The sequence below is a fragment of the Vulpes lagopus genome, chromosome 23 (assembly GCF_018345385.1).
Source record: "Vulpes lagopus strain Blue_001 chromosome 23, ASM1834538v1, whole genome shotgun sequence".
Lineage (NCBI taxonomy): Eukaryota > Metazoa > Chordata > Mammalia > Carnivora > Canidae > Vulpes > Vulpes lagopus.
This window is the reverse complement of record NC_054846.1, coordinates 47,891,686-47,911,697: the sequence shown is the minus strand read 5'-3', so window position 1 is coordinate 47,911,697 and position 20,012 is coordinate 47,891,686. Positions and strand designations below refer to the sequence as shown.

Genomic DNA, 20,012 nt, shown 5'->3' with positions numbered 1-20,012 from the left:
GGAAGGAAGAGGAAGCAGCCCAGTCCGACTCAGCAGCTCTATTTACACAGCAGCACCCACACCCCGTGTGGCCTCTCATGGCTTCTTGGCTTTCTTCACAGAAGAGGAGCTGGAGGCCGATTCCCGTCGCTTCCTCTGAGAAGACACAGAAGGTGCTGGGGTCAATGGCCCCCAAAGCTTGATGCGGTCTTGGTGCACGCGTTTCACACTCAGGGCAGGTGATGCCCAGTAGCCACCCACTCCTACCCTCCATCTCAGGACCCATCAGAGTGACCACTCCCAGTGTGGGCGCTAGAGGGAGCGGCGGGGCCCATACACACTGGGGCGCTTGCTCTTCCGCTGAGCCAGTCTGTGCTCCCCCCCCACCCAGCCAGGTTCTTACCGAATTGGGTGTGAGGGGTGCGCCCACCACATCAATGATGGTATCCTTGGTGGGTTCAGGGCCGAGACCGGGTTCGGGTACTGCTGGCTCAGCAGAGGCTGGGGCTGGGCCCGATGCCGGTGTGGCGGGGCCCCCCAGCACGCCTGCCCTCGCCAGGGCCTCGTGCCGGTGCCGCAGCATCTGCAGCTCGTACTCGCAGTTGGCGCAGGCCTGCTTGAGCTCGTAGAGCAGCACTAGGTCACTCCGCAGCTCGTTGAACATGTGCACCAGCTCCTCCGTGGGTGTAGGGCTCAGCTCTGTGAGTGGTGGGTGGAAGGTGTGGGCAGAGCCAGGGGGGGGTGGGGAGGCCAGCCACAGGCCGTGCCCTCTCCTGCCCAGCCCCCACTCACCCACACCAAGCTCCAGCAGCATCTGCTCCAGGGCCTTGATCTTCTTCTGTCCCACAGAGCTTGGCAGCTTCATCTGCAATGACCCAGGCTGCTAAGCCCTCTCCCGGGCAAGTGGTTAAGAATGAGGGGGACCAAAGGCAAGGGGGAGCAGAAGAGAAGTGAACCCCTGGAGGCAGCTCTACATCCAAAAAGGAAATAGCCAGCAGGTGGAACAAAGCAAGAGCTTGAGAGCTTTGACTTCAGTCTGGCCACATCCCGAGACCTCCCCCCGTGCAGCACGTGGCACAACCCCTCGTGGTGCTCCAGCGCCACCCCTGCAGCATGCAGGCTGCGGGGAGCCCGGGGCCCGGCACGGCCACGGAGGGGCACATACCCGCTGGCTCCGCAGCGTGACGCCTGCAGACTTGAAGTCCGGAAACTTGATGCCTGCAGTCTCCGGAACAGCCTGGGGGAGAATAGGTTATGGAGACCAAGGTGCGGCAGGGACAGGGCCCAGGGTTAGTCCCACACACCCTTCTAACGCTGGGTGGTCTCAGAGCCCTCCACCCTGAGCTGGGCTGACTGCGCCTCCGCACCGGCTTCTCGGCCTCCTTCTTCTGGGGTAGCTTTTTCTTGGGGGCTTTGCGTTCTGTGCGCCGCTGCTCCGCAGTGGTGTCTGCGGCCGTTATCAGCTTCTGCAGGTCCTGGCTGCGCTTCTCCCGCTCCTTCTTCCGGGCCTCGATCTTCCGCAGCTCCTGCAGCAGATACTCCTCCTCCGCCACCTGGGAACACAAGATGCAGAGGTGAGGGCAGACGGGAGGGAGTGCAGGTGTCGGGGAGGGGCGGGGGTGCAGGGCCACTGGGCTGTGAGGGACTCCAGGAGGAAAGGAACCACGAGGGAGGGGGGGGAAAGGATGCAGGACGGAGGCACCCAGGCCACGAGGCAGAGGCGGCAAGGCCCGAGGCTGACCTGCTCCGGGGTCCGGTTGTAGAGCCGCTCCAGCTGTTCCTTCCGCCGCCGCTCATGCCCCGCATCAAACACTGGGATCTTGAGGTCTGTGCCTGGCACGGCCCGCACGTTGGCAAGCTTGGCACAGATGTGGTAGTACCGCTCCTTCAGGTCCTCCACGGAACGCTTCTGAGGATGGGGACGTGGTCGGGAGGGAGGATGAACGGCCGGGGCCCCTGGAAGGGGCGGCGGGAAGGCGGGGCCTGCCAGGCCCAGGGCTGGGCACACAGGCAGATGCCTGACGCCCGCTCACCTTGAACTGCTGGTGGTCGTACCGGTCATGGATGACCACAAAACGTAAGTCAAAGCGGCGGCTGAGGTCAAAGAGATGGTCGGTCTCTGCCTTAGTCCAAGCGTCATCATGAAGGTACAGCTGGTACTCCTGCTCTGAGTACACGGGAACCTGCACAGTCTGCTGGCACAGAGGGGGGCATGCCGCATCAGGTCGTGTCCAGGCCGCCCCAGCCCTCGGGACCACAGCCCCTCCTGTTTACCACCTGTCCCTAGGCTGGACCAAAGCGAAGCCTGCCCTGGCAACCTGGGAATGATGTTTCCACGTGACGAAACCCACGGCTCGCCTAGACACCTCTGGCTTGGGCCCAGGAGCTACTTCACCATGCCTTCAGCTGCAGAGCCTCAGTACCAGGATGTGTGCTCCTGTCCCCACGGCTAAGGTGAGGGGCTCACGTGTAAATGCTCCTGTGGAGTCCAAAGGTTAACTGGAGTAGAGCAGATGCCTAAATACTGGAGAAAGGCCCAGGATCCCCTAGTGCTTGGGACACTTGTCTGAAGCACTCCTGCCACCCAGTGGTCACAATGAGACTTGCAGCTCTTCTCTACAGAAGAGGGGCCTGAATCCTACTCCCAGTACACGCTGCCCCACACCCAGCACCTGCACCCAGCCCGAGGCACATGTCCCTGCCGCCTCCCCGCGGCCACGCTCCAACTCCCAGGTCTTCATCAGGGACAAAACGCAGCACCAGCAGCAGGGCCCGTAGTCAGGAGTCCAGGCCTCCAGGAAGGAGTCAATGTCAGGCTGGACGAGGGAAGCCCCTTTTCTCTCTCCAAGACCACACTGGCTCTGAACCTGCTCTCAAGACCCTATTGCCAGCTGCCTCTTGGACTTCTCCCAGAGGTCCCACATACACCTCAAACTTAGTATGTTCAGATGATGGATGTGAACCAGACTTACTGTGGTGATCATTTTGCAATATACACAAATACCAATCATGATGTGCACCCGAAGCTAACAATATTGTGTGTTGATTATACCTCAACAGAAATATATGCATGTGTTTGGTACTGGACTCATCACCCTGCCTCGAACCTCTAGCTCTTCCAGTTCAGTTCTCATGTCACCATTAGCCAACACAGGTGCCCAAGCAGAGGCCTGGGAAGCATCTTTAATTCCCCCACCCCTTCCAAAAGCTGTGGCTTTACCTCCAGAATCTCTATCTCCACCTGCCACATCACAGTCCAGAACAGCACCACCTGCCTGCATCAGAGAAACAGCCTCTCCACTGGCCTCTCTGCCTCCATTTGATCCTCCTCCAAGCAATTCTCCAACTGCAGCCAAGATGTGATCTCTCGGACCACTGTTACCTAAAGGACAGCCTGCAGACCAGTGCTGCTCCCAAACTGGTACCACTGGTCCATGTATGTTCAGAGTAGACGATTAGAAACCTTTATGACAACTTCACAGAAATCACATGCTACTGAATTGAATATGAAGAAATATAGGGGGCGCCTGCGTGACTCAGGTCGTGATCTCAGTGATCTCAGGCTCTAGGATCAAGCCCTGTGTCGGGGCGGGGGGGAGGGGTCCCTGCTCAGTGAGGAGTCGGCTTTTTCCTCTCCCACTACCCCCCAAAGGCTTCTGCTCACTCTCTCTCAAATAAATAAATAAAATCTTAAAAAAAAACACACACACATGGACTTATATTTTGTTTTTTCTTTTAATCTTACTATATCAGTCTGATGGATTGGAAATATTCTTTTAAAGTCCTTCATCATAGATAATTTCAGAAGCATTATTCTAGAATAAATATCATGTCACCCAACCATCTCTTACTAAAAGCCTCAGAAGTTCTCCACTGCACTAGAAGTGCCTTCTAGATATTCACAAACTCCTCAAGAGCAAGGGTTGTCTGGTTCATTGCCTATCTTCAGGGTTCAGCACAGGGCCAGGCACACTAGTATCAATATTTACAGAATCAACCAATGAACACATGGGTGCATGACCTGGCCTCTCTCTGCAGCCACTGTCCCTGTGCATCTGATGTAAATGACTAGCAGTGTCAGGAACACAGTAGGCTCTCCCCCTCAGCCTCTGTTGTTCTTGCCTAACGTGTGTTCCCACTTCCATATTCTTTCTTCTACATAGACAACTTCTCATCCTTTTGCTCTCTTTCAGGCAGTAGCTCCTCTAGGAAGTCTCTCTGGTTTCCCAGGCTTGGTTAAGTATCCCTCCTATGCATTCTAATCCAATTAAAAGAAAAAAAACTAAAAAACTCAGAACTATGTAGCCAGTCCTGCTCTCTCAAGGAGCTCACAGTCAGGTGAGGAAGATATTCCTTCATTCAACAAATATTTATCCTGGGCCTGCCAGACCTATGTTGGGAACACAGTGCTGAATAAGACAGTGGCCTTACCTGCTCAGAGTTCACAGTCCAGCTTGAAAAAATAATTTAGTCCACTTGGCAAGTCTGATGACAAAACTGTAATGAGTGACACCTGATCCAGCCTGGGGACAAGGCTTAGTCCCGGAGCAGGTGACAGGAGACACTAAGGTTACTTTGAAAGAGGAGAGTGAAATGATCATGATTCTCTTTTTATAAAGACCACCCTGGCAGCAGTAAGGACAGATGGGGTGAAACAAGAGCCTGGGAAGCCAGCTGGAAGGCTGTGGAAATAATCCAAGTGAGAAGTGAAAAAGCCTGAACTAAAAGTACCAGTGGAAGGGAGAGAACAGGGCACACACGTAACTTTGGGTTAAAACCACAAGACTTGGCACCTGGATGAGGGGTGAAGGAAGATGCCATCACAAGTGACTCCTGGGTCCCAAGCTGGAGCAAGAGTGGCTGGGGAGCCACAGACTGAGAGTGGGGCCCCAGGAGCAAGCAGTACTGGAGGAACAATCATGAGTTCACCTTACTCCATTCTCTACCTGTAGTCACCATGATCTTTCTAAGACTCGAATCAGATCCAACCCTACTCTACTTAAACATCGGTCAGTAGCTCTCCAAAGATATTAGGGCAGAGCCCAGATTCCCGAGCCCGGCTGCCAAGCCCTGCCTGACCCGGCCCTGCTGACCTCTCAGGCCTCACCTTCCACCAAGTCCTACCCTGGGCTCTAGGCTTCATCAACAGGGAAATGCCAGCAGCCTGCCATTCACATGACTCCTTTTCTCCTTATGCCTTTGCTCCTGCTGGCCGCTCTGCCTGAAAAAGTCACCACACTCCTTAACATCACCTGGTGACATCCTTTAGGGCTCAACTCCAGCTCTAACTGCTCCAGAAGCTTCCATGGCCTTCAGGTCCTCCCCAAACAACATGTATCCCACCAAACTGTAATTGCCTGTGCCTCTCCCTACTCCCTCCCCCACAACATCGAGAGTTTTTTGTGGGCCAATATTGTTTCTGATGCACTTTTGTGTCCTCAGTGCTGACTTGGCATGAAGCAGCATTTACCAAATACAAAATAAACATTCTGGGGATCCCTGGGTGGCTCAGCGGTTTGGCACCTGCCTTTGGCCCAGGGTGGTGTGATCCTGGAGTCCCGGGATCGAGTCCCGCATTGGGCTCCCTACATGGAGCCTCCTTCTCCCTCTGCCTTTGTCTCTGCTTTTCTCTCTCTCTCTCTCTCTCTCTCTCTCTCTCTCTCTGTGTGTGTCTGTCACGAATAAATAAATAAAATCTTTAAAAAAAAATTCTTTGGTCTTTTCCTCAAATTGTGTCATCCAACCTTCCCTCCCATTAACTCAACATCTCACCTCTTGGTTGTCTTTTCTCAATCCTACACCTCCAGCCTCTCCCTCCACTGGACCTGAGGGGGTCTGAGGATGGTGGTGAGATGGAGGAAAACCAGGTCTCCCTGAGCAGATGAATGATGAGTCACACCCAGATGTGCTCAGTCCAAGAAGCCCATGAGCCATCCAGGCAGAGCTGTCAAGGGACAACTGGCTACACTGGCCTGAGAGACTTGAAGTCCTGGGATCAGGCCCCTACTGTTTTCAGCCTCCAAGTCTAGGCTGCTCCAGGCTGCAGGGACTGTGACACCATATTGTATACTGGCTTGAACAACAGCCTAGGAAATCCTAGCCTAGCCCAGCTCTGCCTCTCACTGGCTGGGGTACTGTGGATAAGGCCCTGTAAGACCCTGCTCTATGTGGGCCTCAATCATCTAGACCAGAGATGATTCAAATTGGACTAGGATGCCAGCACAGGGAATGAAGAACAAAGGCAGACGTGATTTATTATGGAAACAGAATCAGGAGGACTCAATGACCACACATATCGCAGAGATTCAGTTCAGGTGCCACCTTCTCAAAGAGGCCCACCATGACCACTTTATCTAAATTAGGCCTCCCCTAAGCCTACAAGTTCATTCTCAACTCATTTCATATTCCATTCATATCTGGCTTCATTCTACTGATGGCTCTTATCTGAAAGAATCCAATTTATTTGCCCCCGTGTTTGTTATCTATCTTTCCCTACCTCCTCTGTCCTGTTGTTGACTGAAATAACTGGGAGACTACAGGAGAAGTCAAGGATGATTCCCAAGTTTCTGGTCTGGGCAGCTGGATGACCAGTGGTGACATTCACTGATAAGAGTGAGGAAGAAGGACAGTCCTGGTGGCACAGCGGTTTAGCGCCACCTGCAGCCCAGGGTGTGATCCTGGAGACGGGATCGAGTCCCACATCAGGCTCCCTGCATGGAGCCTGCTTCTCCCTCTGCCTGTGTCTCTGCCTCTCTCTCTCTCTCTCTCTCTCTCTCTCTCTCTGTGTGTGTTTCTCATGAATGAATGAATGAATGAATAAATAAATAAATCTATCTTTAAAAAAAAAGAGTGAGGAAGAAAGGGAATAGATGAGTTCTGCTCAAGGATACCCACTTGATCTGAAGCACCTGCATGGCCTTCAGAGAGAGACACATTAAGTAAATGACTGCTATCACTCTGGCCTGGAGATATTAGGTGGGGTCCCTGGCATACAGGGGGCAACTGAAGTCACAGAGAAAATGAGACATGCTAGGGAGAAAGTGCAGAGAGACCACGACACAGCTCCGAGGAACCAAATAGCAACATTTGAAGGGCCAAGAAAAGCCACCAAAAACCAGACCAGGTCCAGGGAAGGACAGATCCCACGGGCAGAAGAGACCCACAAAGTCTCACTTGGCAGGCAGTTGCCATGTGGACGGAGCCAGTAGCCGTGATTGAGACACAGACTGAGTGGGCCTCTGGAGCCAACCCCAGGAGGCTGAGAGCTCGCAGGAGACGCTCAGAGGGGATGAGCAACCTTGGCCCACATCTGAATGGTGGTGGCTCACCTTATTGAACCTGGCGAAGGGGTAGTCCTTGCCCTCCTCAGCTGCCCGTCGCCAGTGGAAGAACATAGCTCCATCCTTGCGGGCTGGGTTGGTGAATGGCATCCACTTCCAGGGCCGCACCTTCTTAGAGCCCAGCTTGGCCTTCACTGTGCGGTAGCCTTGACCAGTGTCACTGGGTAGCAGCGGGGGTGCATCCCTGGCAGCAAGGTTCAGAGAGAGGAGAGCTTAGAGTCGGAGGTGTGTAGAGAACCTTTGGGCCCAGGCTGAGCCACCCTAGAGGAAGTCGCATCCTGGAGTGGGAAGCCTGGGCTCCTCCTGCACCCTGCTAAGCAAATGGGAGGCTTGGCCAGGGAGGGCTGGCAGGGAGAGAACTGGCAGAGAAAACCAGGAGACGGGGGCACGCCGGGGTGGGGGGGGGTACCAGGCCCGGGGCTGTGAGGTTCCAATACTTGCTTCTTGTCAGAGTAGAGCAGCGCGTAGACCTCCCGGTGCATGCCCTCGGGCCTCTTGAAGGTCAGTGTCTCGGAGGACTTCTTGGACTTTTTCTGAGAAGGGAAGTCACAGGATAGGAAGCACAGCCTGGACCCCCCCCTTCCCTGAAAATTCTCTAGCCTAGCTCAGTCCCCGCCACAGGCAAGGGCGGGCTATGAAAGCGCGCCGCCGGGGGCACTCCTCCGACCCGTCCGAATAGGAGATCCGTTTCCACCGCCTCTCCGCAGGTGGCAGCGACTTGGGGCCACCACCCCCCGAACCCACAAGCGTTCTCTGCTGCTCCGCTCATCGCTGACGGGGTCGCGCCGGTTCCCACGCGTGCCCCACACCTCGCCGAGGCAGCACACGGTCTCCGTCCCCTGACGTCACCGCTCTGCCCCCCGCCCCCCTCCCAGGACCCAAGGCTCCCAGCCGCCCCGCCACCTTGTCCGGGTTGATAATGTCCTTCTTGCTGATGGTCCCGGAGGCTGCGTCCCCCTCTGGGCCCCCGAGTTCCAGGATGTCCCGCACATCCGCGCCGGTGGCCATCGCGCCGGAGAGCAGGGGGAGCGCCCCGAGGTCAGGGGTCAGCGCCTGGGGAGGGAGCAGGCTCGAGTGAGGGGGGCGGAGCCACTGCAGCCCCCCGGGAGCGGGGAGAGGCGGGCCGCCGGCGGGAGGGCAGCGGGCGCGGGGCGGGGCTCCGCCGGGGTCTCCCTCGCGGCCCGGCCCGCCGCCTAGGCCCAGAGCCTCCGCACCCGGATCCCCCCACCGCCGCCGCCGCCGCCGCCGCCGCTCGCCTCTCCCCGCAGAGCCGCGGACAGAAACTTCCGGCCGTGCTCACTCGAAACTCCGCCGGCAGGAGCACTTCCGGTGTGCACTGCGCGGAAATGGGGCCGGCTGGCAGCCGCGCGGGGAAGCCGCACCCTGCGGGGCCCCGGCTCGCGGCCTCGGCTCCCGGGCCCCCGGCGCCCCCGGCGTCCCTGCCTCGCCGTAGCTCCGCCGCGCCCTGCGCCGCAGGAACAGCGCTCGGTGACCTTGCAAGTCGCCTGATTCCTCCGCACCCGTCTCGTTTGCGAAACGGAAATCGTGCTGGCACCTGCTTAAATGAGGCACCGACAGTCCACGCAACACATCAGCAAGTAGCCTGGCACGTTAAAAAAAATTTTTTTTTTTATTAAATGAATCAGTGGTGTTAATCGCCCCTAAGTGTGTACCAGGCCCGGCGCTGAGCGCCCGAGACGAAGAGACCAGCGGGTCAGGGCGGGCATCCCGGCGGCGGCGGCGGCGGCGGCGGCGGCCTGCACTGCAGCCAAGCAGGGGGCAGGGAGGAAGTCTCTTTGATTTATTTTTTTTAAGATTTTATTTATTTAACAGAGCGCACAAGCAGGGGGAGCACCAGGCAGAGGGAGAGGGAGAAGCAGGCTCCCGCTGAGCAGAGAGCACGCTGTGGGGCTCATCCCAGGCCCCCGGGGTCACCGTAGGAGGCTACCAACCGAGCCACCCAGGCGCCCCAACAAGTCTCTTTTCAAGGGGCACCTGGGTGGCTCAGGGGTTGAGCGTCTGTCTGCCTTTGGCTTAGGGCGTGATCCCAGGGTCCCGGGGTCGAGTCCCCCATGGGGATCCCTGTAGGGGAGCCTGCTTCTCCCTCTGCCGGTGTCTCTGCCTCTCCCTCTCCCTCTGTGTCTCTTATGAATAAATAAAATCTTGAAGAAAAAGAAGAACAACAACAACTCTTTTAAGGGAAGAAACTCACTAGTCTCCCTGGAGAGAGAGATGTCTAGAACAGGACCGCCTGAGGAGGGCAGGAGGAAACAGAAAGGCGCTCAGACTTCAGCCTCAGCATCCCCGCCTGCAAACATGGAAGAAGGCTTCCTAAGGCATTGGGGAGACCACACCCCAGGCCGGCCTGCCAAGGAACCAAGCAGGGACGGGAGGGCACACACCCTGTGCAAGTTAACTTTCCGTGTGCAGCCTCTTCTGGCTTGGAGGAGACAGAGACACAGCAGCTGCAGCTGCAAGCCCAGCTACACCCCACAACTTTGGAGAACTGGGCCTGGAGGCAGAAACCTTGCCCTCTTCCAGAGACCTGATTCCTGGGTGAAACCTGTGGGCTCTAGACAGTTCCTAGGCAAAGCCAGGGTCTTGCTACAGAAATTGCCCACAGGAGAAGAGAATGGTCCTTGCAGCAAGAAGTGGACAGGGCAATGGGAAAGAGTCCTGCGCCTCTGCCTCAAACACTTGACTCTACTTGTAGTTAGTTGTGTAATTATTTGTTTAATATATATCTCCCCAAAAAGAGTTTGTTTTGAAATTTATTGGGGTGTTTGTTTTTTGTTTTTTTGAGAGAGCACATGAGTGAGGGTGTAGTGGGGGAGCAGAGGGAGAGGAGCAAGAGAGAATTTTCAGCAGGCTTCATGCCCAGTGCAGAGCCCGATGCCAGCTCGATCTCACAACCCTGAGATCACGACCTGAGCTGAAATCAAGAGTCCAATGCTTAGCTGACTGAGCCACCCAGGTGCCCTACCCCTGATAGATTTATTTCCATGAGAATCATGGTACGTAAATATATGTGTGTATCAGGCATTGTTCTAGGCTCTGGGGATGCAGTGGGTGAATGAAATACAAATGTCTCTGGGTGGGGCTTATATCTAGTGGGAGAAGAGAAACACTGAGCATATAAACAATAAAACAATGTACATTTTGATGGCTACGAGAGCTATGAAAAAAATAAAATAGGATAATAGGATAGGGGACTACTTTAGTCGTGCGGTCAGGGAAACCTTCCCTGAAATCTGAGCTGAGGTTTAACTGCTGCAAGCAGCCGCACAGCATACCTGGGGAAGGAATGTTTCAGGCAGGAAGAATAACAAGTACAAAATCCCTAAAATGGAAGAAATTCTATATATTAGAGGCACATAAAAAAAGACCAATGTGGTGGGTGGTGAGTGAAAAGAGGGAGAATGGGAAGACTTGAGATCAGAGGTAGGTATAGGGGGCCATGGCAAGGAGTTTGGGTTTTACCCTATGGGCAGTTATACGTTATCCTTTCTTGGCCACAGTCTAGATTCTATCCTCATCCCGGGAGTGCCCCGTAGCTGCTGGCATTGGGAAGGTCCCCAGATGACCGGTCCAGAGCTTCTCATCCCCTGGGGAAGCTGAGTCCAAGGATTGGGAGAAGGGGACAAGAGAAGGATGCCTCTCTCTTGACCCTCAGAGAGGAGCCACTGCCCACACTTCCTCAACCAGACTGCAGGTGGCAACAGGTTCCACCGTCAACCCAGAGAGGGGCTTGCTCCGCTGTACTCACCTGGCCAATCCTCTGCAGGATCACAGCATCACTTCTGGAGAGGCTATCGCACTACAGTGACCTAGTGAGTGAGGAGCCAGGGGGAGGGACTTCAGGTGGGGACACTCTGGGGCTGCAACTTCTTTTTTTTTTTTTAATTTCATGAGAGACACAGAGAGAGAGAAGCAAAGACACAGGCAGAGGGAGAAGCAGGCTCCATGCAGGGAGCCCGATGCAGGACTCAATCCCAGAACCCCAGGATCATGGCCTGAGCCAAAGGTAGACCTAAACCACTGAGCCACCCAGGTGTCCCCAGAGCCAACTTTAAAGGAAGTTTTACTTAACCCTAAGAGCAGCAGGAAGCCACTGCTTGGGAGCGGGCTGGCTGGCCTGCCAGTGGGGAGGGCAGAGCTGGAGGCTGGAGAACCAGGGGGAGGCAGTGGAATCAGGAACCCATTGGATGGGGATAGAGGAAGCAGAATTTCAAAGGGACCCGGTAGCCCATCCCTCCTCACCTGGGCCTAGAAATAGTAGACCAGAGCTCCTGAGTGCCTGGCCTGGCTCCCTCCTCCCTTTCCTCTTCTTCCTCTCCCACCTCCACCCAGGCTCCTCCCCCAGACTGTGCACTCCTTAGCCATGGCAGTGGGTCTCCTCGTCCCCAGCACGAGGTGAGTGTGTGCTTTATTTGCACGGGCTCCTTAGAAAGTGTGAGAAAGGGGAGGCACTGTGTGTGTGTGGTGTGATCAAGATCCAGAGCATCTCAATCTGACCTGGTCTTGCTCAGCTTAATTATAAGGAACATTTTCAAACTAACGAGGACCAATTTCACACTTTTTAAAATGGGCAAAGAGCGTGATTAGGAAAGTCACAGAAAAAGTGCTACAGCCAATTACTGTAGAGGTAAATATGCAGCATCACTGGTATTCAAAGAAATGAAAAATTGAAAACTATAATGAGAGACCAGGTTTTGCCTTATCAGGTAGGTAAAAACCGTAAAATCATAATTGTGATACCTATTCTTGACGAGAGTACTACGGAAATAGCCACCCGCCTACCCTGTTGATGAGAATGGAAATTGGCCTGGTTTTGATCATTAGTTCACTCAACAAATTGCTTAGCACTGAGCATAAACCACTTAGACGTGCGCGGCACTCGGGGCGCCTGGTTGGCTGTCAGTGGAGCGTGCGACTCATGATCTCAGGGTCCTAAGTTCAAGCCCCACATTGAGTGTAGAGATTACGTGAATAAAGTTTTAAAAAAGAAGCAGCAGCAGCACATGGCACTCTATGCCAGGCCCTGTGCTAGCCCTGAGCATACAGTAGAAAAGACAAATGTGATCGCTGCCTTCAGCTGGTACTTTTAAGAGCTGTGCACTTTATCCTATGAGAGTTATTACTTAATAAGAAGAAACAAGTCGGGGGCACCTGGGTGGCTCAGTCAGTTGAGTGTCTGACTCTTGATTTTGGCTCAGGTTGTGGTGTCAGGGTCGTGGGATCAGAGCCCCTTGTGGGGAATCTGCATGCAGCAGGGAGTCTGCTTGAGATTCTCTCTCTTTTTATCCTCTGCCCCTCCCTCTGTGCTCTCTCAATCTGTCTCTCAAATAAATAAAATTGAAGAAGAAGGAGGAGGAGAAGAGGAGGAGAAGGAAGAAGAAGAGGAAGAGGAGGAGGAGGAGGAGGAAGAAGAAGAAACAAGTAGGGGCACCTGGGGTGGCTTAGTCGGTTAAGCATCTGACTTGAGTTCAGGTCATGATCCCAGGTACCTGCTGAGCAGGGAGCCTGCTTCTCCCTCTCCCTCTCCAAGGCACCCAGACTTGCAGGAAGATCCTTTGGGGGAAAGGCCCGTCGGGAGCTGGGGATCAGGATGTCTGGGGCAAGAAGCTGGGACAGGGGCTTTGACGAGGACCGTGTGGGCCCCCATCAGTTTTGTGATCAAGAAAGATGACCTCTTCCAGGAATGACTGAAGGACACAGCCTGCGCCAGCACCCAGCAGTCAGAGGGGAGTGAGGCCTTCTTGCGGGGCTCTCTGGGCAGCCCCCAACCCCCAGCACTGAGTCTCCAGTTGTTCAGCCCAGTGGGTCCCTCCTCCTGCATCTGCCACAAAGGAAAACATTGCTGTTGGTCCCCTCACCTCCAGGGTCTCTGGGGAGCTCTCTCCCCTTGCCATTTCAACTCTTCTGGAATTCTCTCCCTTGCATGCATCTCTCTTCTCCTTCCCCTGCCAGTGTCCTATCAACAGTTATCAGCTTTCCAGAGTGAATTCCTGACTCCTTCTCTCACCCCACCCTCACCTCTGGACTGTTTTATATAATTTGGCTCCTTCTTTATTTATTTTATTTTATTTTATTTTATTTTATTATTTTATTTTATTTTATTTTATTTTATTTTATTTTATTTATTTTATTTATTTTATTTATTTTATTTTATTTTATTTTATTTTATTTTATTTTATTTTATTTTATTTTATTTTTTATTTTTTTGGCAGAGTGGACTTCCCAGCTGCCAGAACTGTGATAAAATAAGTTTCTATTGCTTAAGCCACCCAGCCCGTAATAGTTCTGTTATAACAGCTCAAACTGAAACATTTTTCTTTTAAATACATGTTTGTGTTTGGCGAGCCAATCCTTCTAAAGTCTGGAGTCCCTTACAAATCTTTGTAAGTCAATTCTTTTGCTTTTCTAAATTAAGCAAATAAATAAAAACCAAAGTCAGACCCAAGACATGGCACCTTGTACCAGCCGTGTCAAATAAAGTGTTACAGAGCTCGATGGTCCTCTTTGGATTTGGAGGCCACACGTTCCACATTTGGACAGCCTGCTCTGACTTATTCACCAGGTAACCGTTAAGGTCAGAGAGGGGCCTGGCTCAAAAAAGAGGTTCTACAGTAGATCCGGGTTGCAGTGTGAGCTGTGTTAGCAATTTGGCCTGATTATCCAACAGACCCAGTGGTCTGGGAAGTATTTTGTGCCAAGGATCTTATATGCACCTTCAGGCAACCCCAGTGGGAGACTCACAGCACGGGCACCCAGGATTCTGAAGTAAGGCTGTGATCCTGCCTGCAAACAGGTGGCTACCACTTGGAAAGCAGTTTCTGGTACCACTGGTAGAAACTGGAACTGCCCCACGTGAACTGAGGATTATCCTATCCCCTGAACCATACAGGTGGGGATGCAAGTCGGCATTCCATGCTAAAATGTAAGGGGTATGTAGGGGCGCCTGGGTGGCTCAGTCAGTCACGTGTCTGCCTTTGGTTCAGGTCATGGTCCCAGGGTCCTGGGATCGAGCCCTCATCGGGCTCCCTGCTCATCATCGGGCTCCCCACTCCTCATCGGGCTCCCCACTCCTTATCCTTGTTGTCAGGCTCCCAGCTCATGTTGTCATCCTTGTCTTCGTCAGGCTCCCTGCTCTGCTCCACCCACCCCCCACTTGTGCTTGCTCTCTCTTTCTGTCATATAAATAAATAAAATCTTAAAAATAAATAAATAAAATGTAAGGGTTATATAGACCTTTCTTCTTTTCCATTATAAATACTTAGTGCTCTAAGTTTCACCATAATCACTGCTTTAGCTGCATCCTGCAAATTTTGTTACATTTTCATTATCATTCTAATTTCCCTGTAATTGCTTCTTTGATCCATGGATCATTTAGAACTATGTGACTTACTATATTTCCAAATATTTGAGCGTTTTCAAGGTATCTTATGATCATTGATATCTAATTTAATTCCACTGTGGCCAGAGAACACGTTCTATGTAATTTCAATCCTTTTAAGTTTATTGAGATTTGTATTATGACCCAGCATATGATCCATTGATGAATATAACATGTATAAAAAATATGTGTCCCACAGTTTGGTATAGGGTTCTATAAATACCAATTAGGTCAATATGATTGACAGTATTTTCTTTTTTTATTAAAAGATTTTATTTATTCATGAGAGACACACACAGAAAGACAGAGAGAGGCAGAGACACACAGGCAGAGGGAGAAGCAGGCTCCATGCAGGGAGCCCGATGTGGGACTCGATCCCATGACTCCAGGATCACGCCCTGGGCTGAAGTTGGCGCTAAACCGCTGAGCCACCCAGGCGTCCAGACAGTATTTTCAAATAATCTCCTCTTTTGATTTTTTTGGCTTATTGTATCAATTGCTGAGGGGGGTTTAAAATCTCCAACAATGATTGTGGAATCATCTGTTTCTTCCTTTAATTCTGTCCATTTTTGTTCCATATATTTTGAAGCTCTGTTACTAGGCACATACACATTTATAATTGCTATATCTTCCTGGTGAATTGACCCATTTATTATTATGAAATATCTATCTTTATCTCTGGGAATAGTCTTTTTTTTTATTGAAGTATAATTTAATTGATATTATAGCCACTCCAGCCTTTGCAAGCTTGCTGTTTGCATGGTTTATCTTTTTCCTGCCATTTTCTCTCATTTTGTTGGTATATTTACATTTTGCATCTGTTATTTAACTTTTACTCTTTTTCATCCTTTTGGACAATCTCTGCCTCTTGAGACCATAGGTGTTGGATGGGTAGCAAAAAAGAACAAGCTTAAGCCTGGCCTCATCTGTATCCTTTCTTCTTGATGATGAATGCTAGTGGACACTACAGACTTTATAGTGGACCAAATAGTTTGCAGGCTGCATTGGGCACTTCAGTTTGCAAGGTCACCTGGTTGTCCCATGGACAAGCATTCCGTCTTTACCAGGGCCCCATAGTAAGATAAAACTGTTTCTCAAAGGGAGATCAGTTGCTTGCCAAACAGGGCATGACTTTCTTCATAAATCCCAGGGGCTTCTTCTGCAATGTTCCTCCTGGCTTGCTATAGACCCTATCAGCATGGGGCATCAACATAATTGGATCTGGTGGGTCATGGAGACCAAGTGGCCTGTCTATTTACATTGCAGCCTAGACCAACTGGACAGTTTTCCTTTGCTCTGGATTCCTCTCAAAGCTGACAGCCTTTCAGGTCACTCAGTAAATGAGTGGGGTGCAAGACACCCAAATATGATGTATGTTCCTCAAAAATCCAAGAAGACCACCAAGTACCATATTTCAACTAATCTAAGTCACCATCAACTGAAGAGTGCACCTTCATTTATATTCCACTATGAAGATTTTTTTAAGGTACTATCAATTAAGCCACAATATACCATTAATTGTAAGATGAATTCTCATGTTAGAGATGTTAAAATGTGAGGAAACAAACGTTGTGAATGACTAAATGCCACTGAATTGTTCACGTTAAAATGGTTAATTTTATGTTATGTGTATTTTACTTTATTTTTTTAATGTGAACCAATGAAATAGAGTTTTCTGTCCCTTTCATATGGTAGGAGGGCGTAAGGTGAAGCAACACGTACTTAAGAGGGGACACTGTGACACTCACTACAACACTGGACCTCCAGGAACACTCCTGCAGTGTGTTTTCATGGGTTTTACTTGATTTCATTGAATCTCAGATGCTGTGATCCTGGCACATTCTTTTTTTTTTTCTTTTTCTTTTTTTTCTTTTTTAATTTTTTAAGATTTATTTATTTATTTATTTATTTATTTATTTATTTATTTATGATAGACATAGAGAGAGAGAGAGAGAGAGAGAGGGGCAGAGACACAGGAGGAAGGAGAAGCAGGCTCCATGCCAGGAGCCCGACTCAGGACTCGATCCCGGGACTCCAGGAACATGCCCTGGGCCAAAGGTAGGCTCCAAACCACTGAGCCACCCAAGGATCCCTCCCCCTTTTTTTTCTTTTTAAAACGTATTTATTTATTTTAGAGAGAGGGAAGAGCACGGGGGGAGGGGCAGTGGGAGAGGGAGACTCTCAAGCAGTCTCCATGCTGAGTGTGGAGCCTGATGCCAGGCTCAGTCTCACCACCCTGAGATCACAACGTGAGCAGAAACCAAGAGACAGCCACTTAACCCACTCTGCCACCCAGGCGTGTCCTCGCCCTCAGCAAATTCTTGATTGACCAGAAGGTGTCAACAGAAGGCTTTCACAGAACTATGTCACTATTTCCTCCTGCTGAGGAGGATTGTCAGGAGTCACTCATTAACCTCAGCAGAGGAAGAAAGAGGAACTTCTATCAGCAAGGAGGTAAAATTTGGGATGCTGCAAGTCATCCAAATGCTTTTTTTTAAATAAATTTATTTTTTATTGGTGTTCAATTTGTCAACATACAGAATAACACCCAGTGCTCATCCCATCAAGTGCCCCACTCAGTGCCCGCCAACCAGTCACCCCCACCCCCAGCCCTCCTCCCCTTCCACCACCCCTAGTTCATTTCCCAGAGTTAGGAGTCTTTCATGTTCTGTCTCCCTTTCTGATATTTCCCACTTATGTTTTCTCCTTTCCCCAAATGCTTTCTTTTCTGATCAGTGCTTCAACATTCACATAAGAGACCTGGCAAGGCTCTCATTTTTACCTGATATTGTACTACAACAATTCTCAGTATCACACTTTAGATCTAATTTTCAATTATTATCAGCCCCATGACTACAAGAGAGAAATCATTTTTATTATAGACATAAAAAGTCAATGGATTAGGACTTGTCTTGAGCCAAAATTTCAGGATATTGAGCTCAACATTCTTTTTCTTTACTCTGTCCAGAAAAAAAACCCTCTTCACTGAAGTTCCCAAAGCCCCCTGTCCTCATGCTGCTCCGAAGCAGAGCCATTTTAGTTCCCCAAAGCTTTGCCTTCAGTGCAACTTTCATTCAGATGGTAATCAATTGTGATTGTGGGTGTAAATTAGTGGCAGGCCCAGGGCTGCCTTTGATGTTAGTTGGGTTTTCACTGCCCAAAAATAAATACCAAATTCATGACTGTCTTTATCAGTTAAAGCCATAATTTTTAGTTATGTTTTCTAATAAAAACAAGCAGCCGAAATTGTTCCAAGAAGAATTAGGAGACCAAATAGAGCAATAACCATAGAAAAACTAAAAATATTGTTACTGAGCTTCAATTTTAAAAAGTAACAGACTTTGGGGCATCCCCGGGGGCTCAGCGGTTTAGCGCTGCCTTCAGCCCAGGGCCTGATCCTGGAGACCCGGGATCGAGTCCCATGTTGGGTTCCCTGCATGGAGCCTGCTTCTCCGTCTGCCTGTGTCTTTGCCTCTCTCTCTGTGTCTCTCATGAATAAATAAATAAATAAAATCTTTATTTAAAAAAAAGGTAACAGACTGAAGATTATAAATAGATAAGTTCTAGTTGACCTTCAAGGAACAGAATATTTCTCATTTATTTAAGTTGACTTTACAGCATATAAGAAATTGAAATTTTTCTCAATTCAAATTATGAGACTAGCACAATATCAGAGTGTAAGAGAGGAATGCTTTGAAGAATACATAATTCTCATCTTATATAAACAATTTAAGGAAATCAGAAAAGGCTGAACATTTTGCTCACCAGTCAGGATGTATGGTGGGGCAGAGCTGGAGAGTGAGACAGTCAAGCTACCCCAGAGGTTGGAAAAACCATGCCAGGCAAAGAACTTGCATCAAGACCAGGACTGAAATACATTCATGTGAGTGATTTAGCTCAAGAGGTCTGAACACCGGATGTCATGGAGTCTGGTGAGAAGGCTTCTCCCAAGAGGATGCCAAAAGATGCACAGATGAAGGCTGAAATCCTGAAGGATATGGAGATACAGAATGTGAGGCGTGAGTTGTAAATCAGGTGTTGGAGTTTGCCTTACAAATTGTGACCACCATCCTAAATGATGCAAAAATTCATGCAAAGCCATGCTACAATAGCTATTGTTGGTGCAGATCATGTGCGCTGGCCACCCAGTGTTGCTCTGACCAGTCTTTTACTTCTCTTCCTTAGAGTTTTTATTAGATATTTCCAGGCAAAGTAATCAACCCTCTTTTCCATTGATCAAGCCATATTCAGGCCCTACAGTGCCACTCGATTGACATTGTTTAACTGCTCCAAATTACACACTCAAGCCTCTACCAAAAAAAGCAACTACTTCTGCAAGAAGAAAAACAGTTCCATGACTGAATGTTGGTTCAGTTGCTAGCGGGCCAAGTACTCCCACTATGGGCACACAAACCCCACAAACCATGTCTGTTTCGGCTAAGATAGGGACTCCAACATCCCTCACAAGGCAAAGGATTGCAGTACAGATACCCATTTCAAAGTTCTCAGCTGTGAAAGCATCAATTCCTGCCATATCAGCAGTTCAGAATGTTCTGATTAATCCATCGCCAGTAACGTTTTCATTGCAAAATACTACCAATGACTCATCAAAGGCATTAAAACAAGATGTGAAGATGGTAATAACAGTGATGACAATGGCCACTATCATTTATAGTCCAACCTTGATGCATGTAACATGTATACTTGGTCTTGAGACCATTGTACTGAAATTCAACATGCATATTGGATGTTTTACAGTTGTTTTAGAAAACTTAAATACTATTTATTGAGTAAATATAGTTACCATACTTTTCAGTTGAGATGTAAGATTTTCTTTATAAGTAATCATTTTTGATCAGCCTTTAAATGTAAAAAATGAAATTGTCATTCATCAAAAAAAAGAAAAGATTCTTTAAAAGAAAGAGAAGAGGAGATAGAAAACTACCTAACACATTTTACTGACTAGTATGTCCTGAAAAACAAAGCTAGAGAAGGACAAGATAAAAAATATATGCATGATCCCACATAAGAACAGTGAAGCAAAATCTTAAATAAAATGTAACAAATTAAATTCAGCTGTGTAAAAAGAATAAGTAAATAAATAGATAAATAAATAAATAAGTCTAGCAGTGTTTTAAAAGAACAATTCATCAAATCCAAAGAGGATTTATCCCAGAATTGCTAAAGTAGCTCAGGATTAGAAATATATCAATTTAGTGATGCCTGTGTGGCTCAGTCAGTTAAGCCTTTGACTTTTTATTTTGGCTCAGGTCATGATCTCAGGATCATGAGATTGA

The 20,012-nt window shown here is 49.7% G+C and overlaps 1 protein-coding gene and 1 pseudogene across 1 annotated transcript; one reads left to right on the top strand and one right to left on the bottom strand.

Annotated features, from left to right (window-relative positions):
• Positions 1 to 23: 23 nt before the first annotated feature.
• On the bottom strand, positions 24 to 8,587 carry DMAP1 (DNA methyltransferase 1 associated protein 1). Its single transcript, XM_041738133.1, has 10 exons — positions 8,223 to 8,587; positions 7,761 to 7,852; positions 7,308 to 7,503; positions 2,013 to 2,171; positions 1,721 to 1,888; positions 1,347 to 1,532; positions 1,145 to 1,216; positions 772 to 844; positions 383 to 678; positions 24 to 135 (listed from the first exon to the last, which is right to left on the bottom strand). The coding sequence occupies exons 1-10, from the start codon at positions 8,325 to 8,327 to the stop codon at positions 76 to 78; spliced, it is 1,407 nt and encodes a 468-aa protein (XP_041594067.1). The 5' UTR covers positions 8,328 to 8,587; the 3' UTR covers positions 24 to 75.
• A 10,050-nt stretch (positions 8,588 to 18,637) lies between these two features.
• LOC121481036 lies at positions 18,638 to 19,390 on the top strand (annotated as a pseudogene).
• Positions 19,391 to 20,012: the final 622 nt, after the last annotated feature.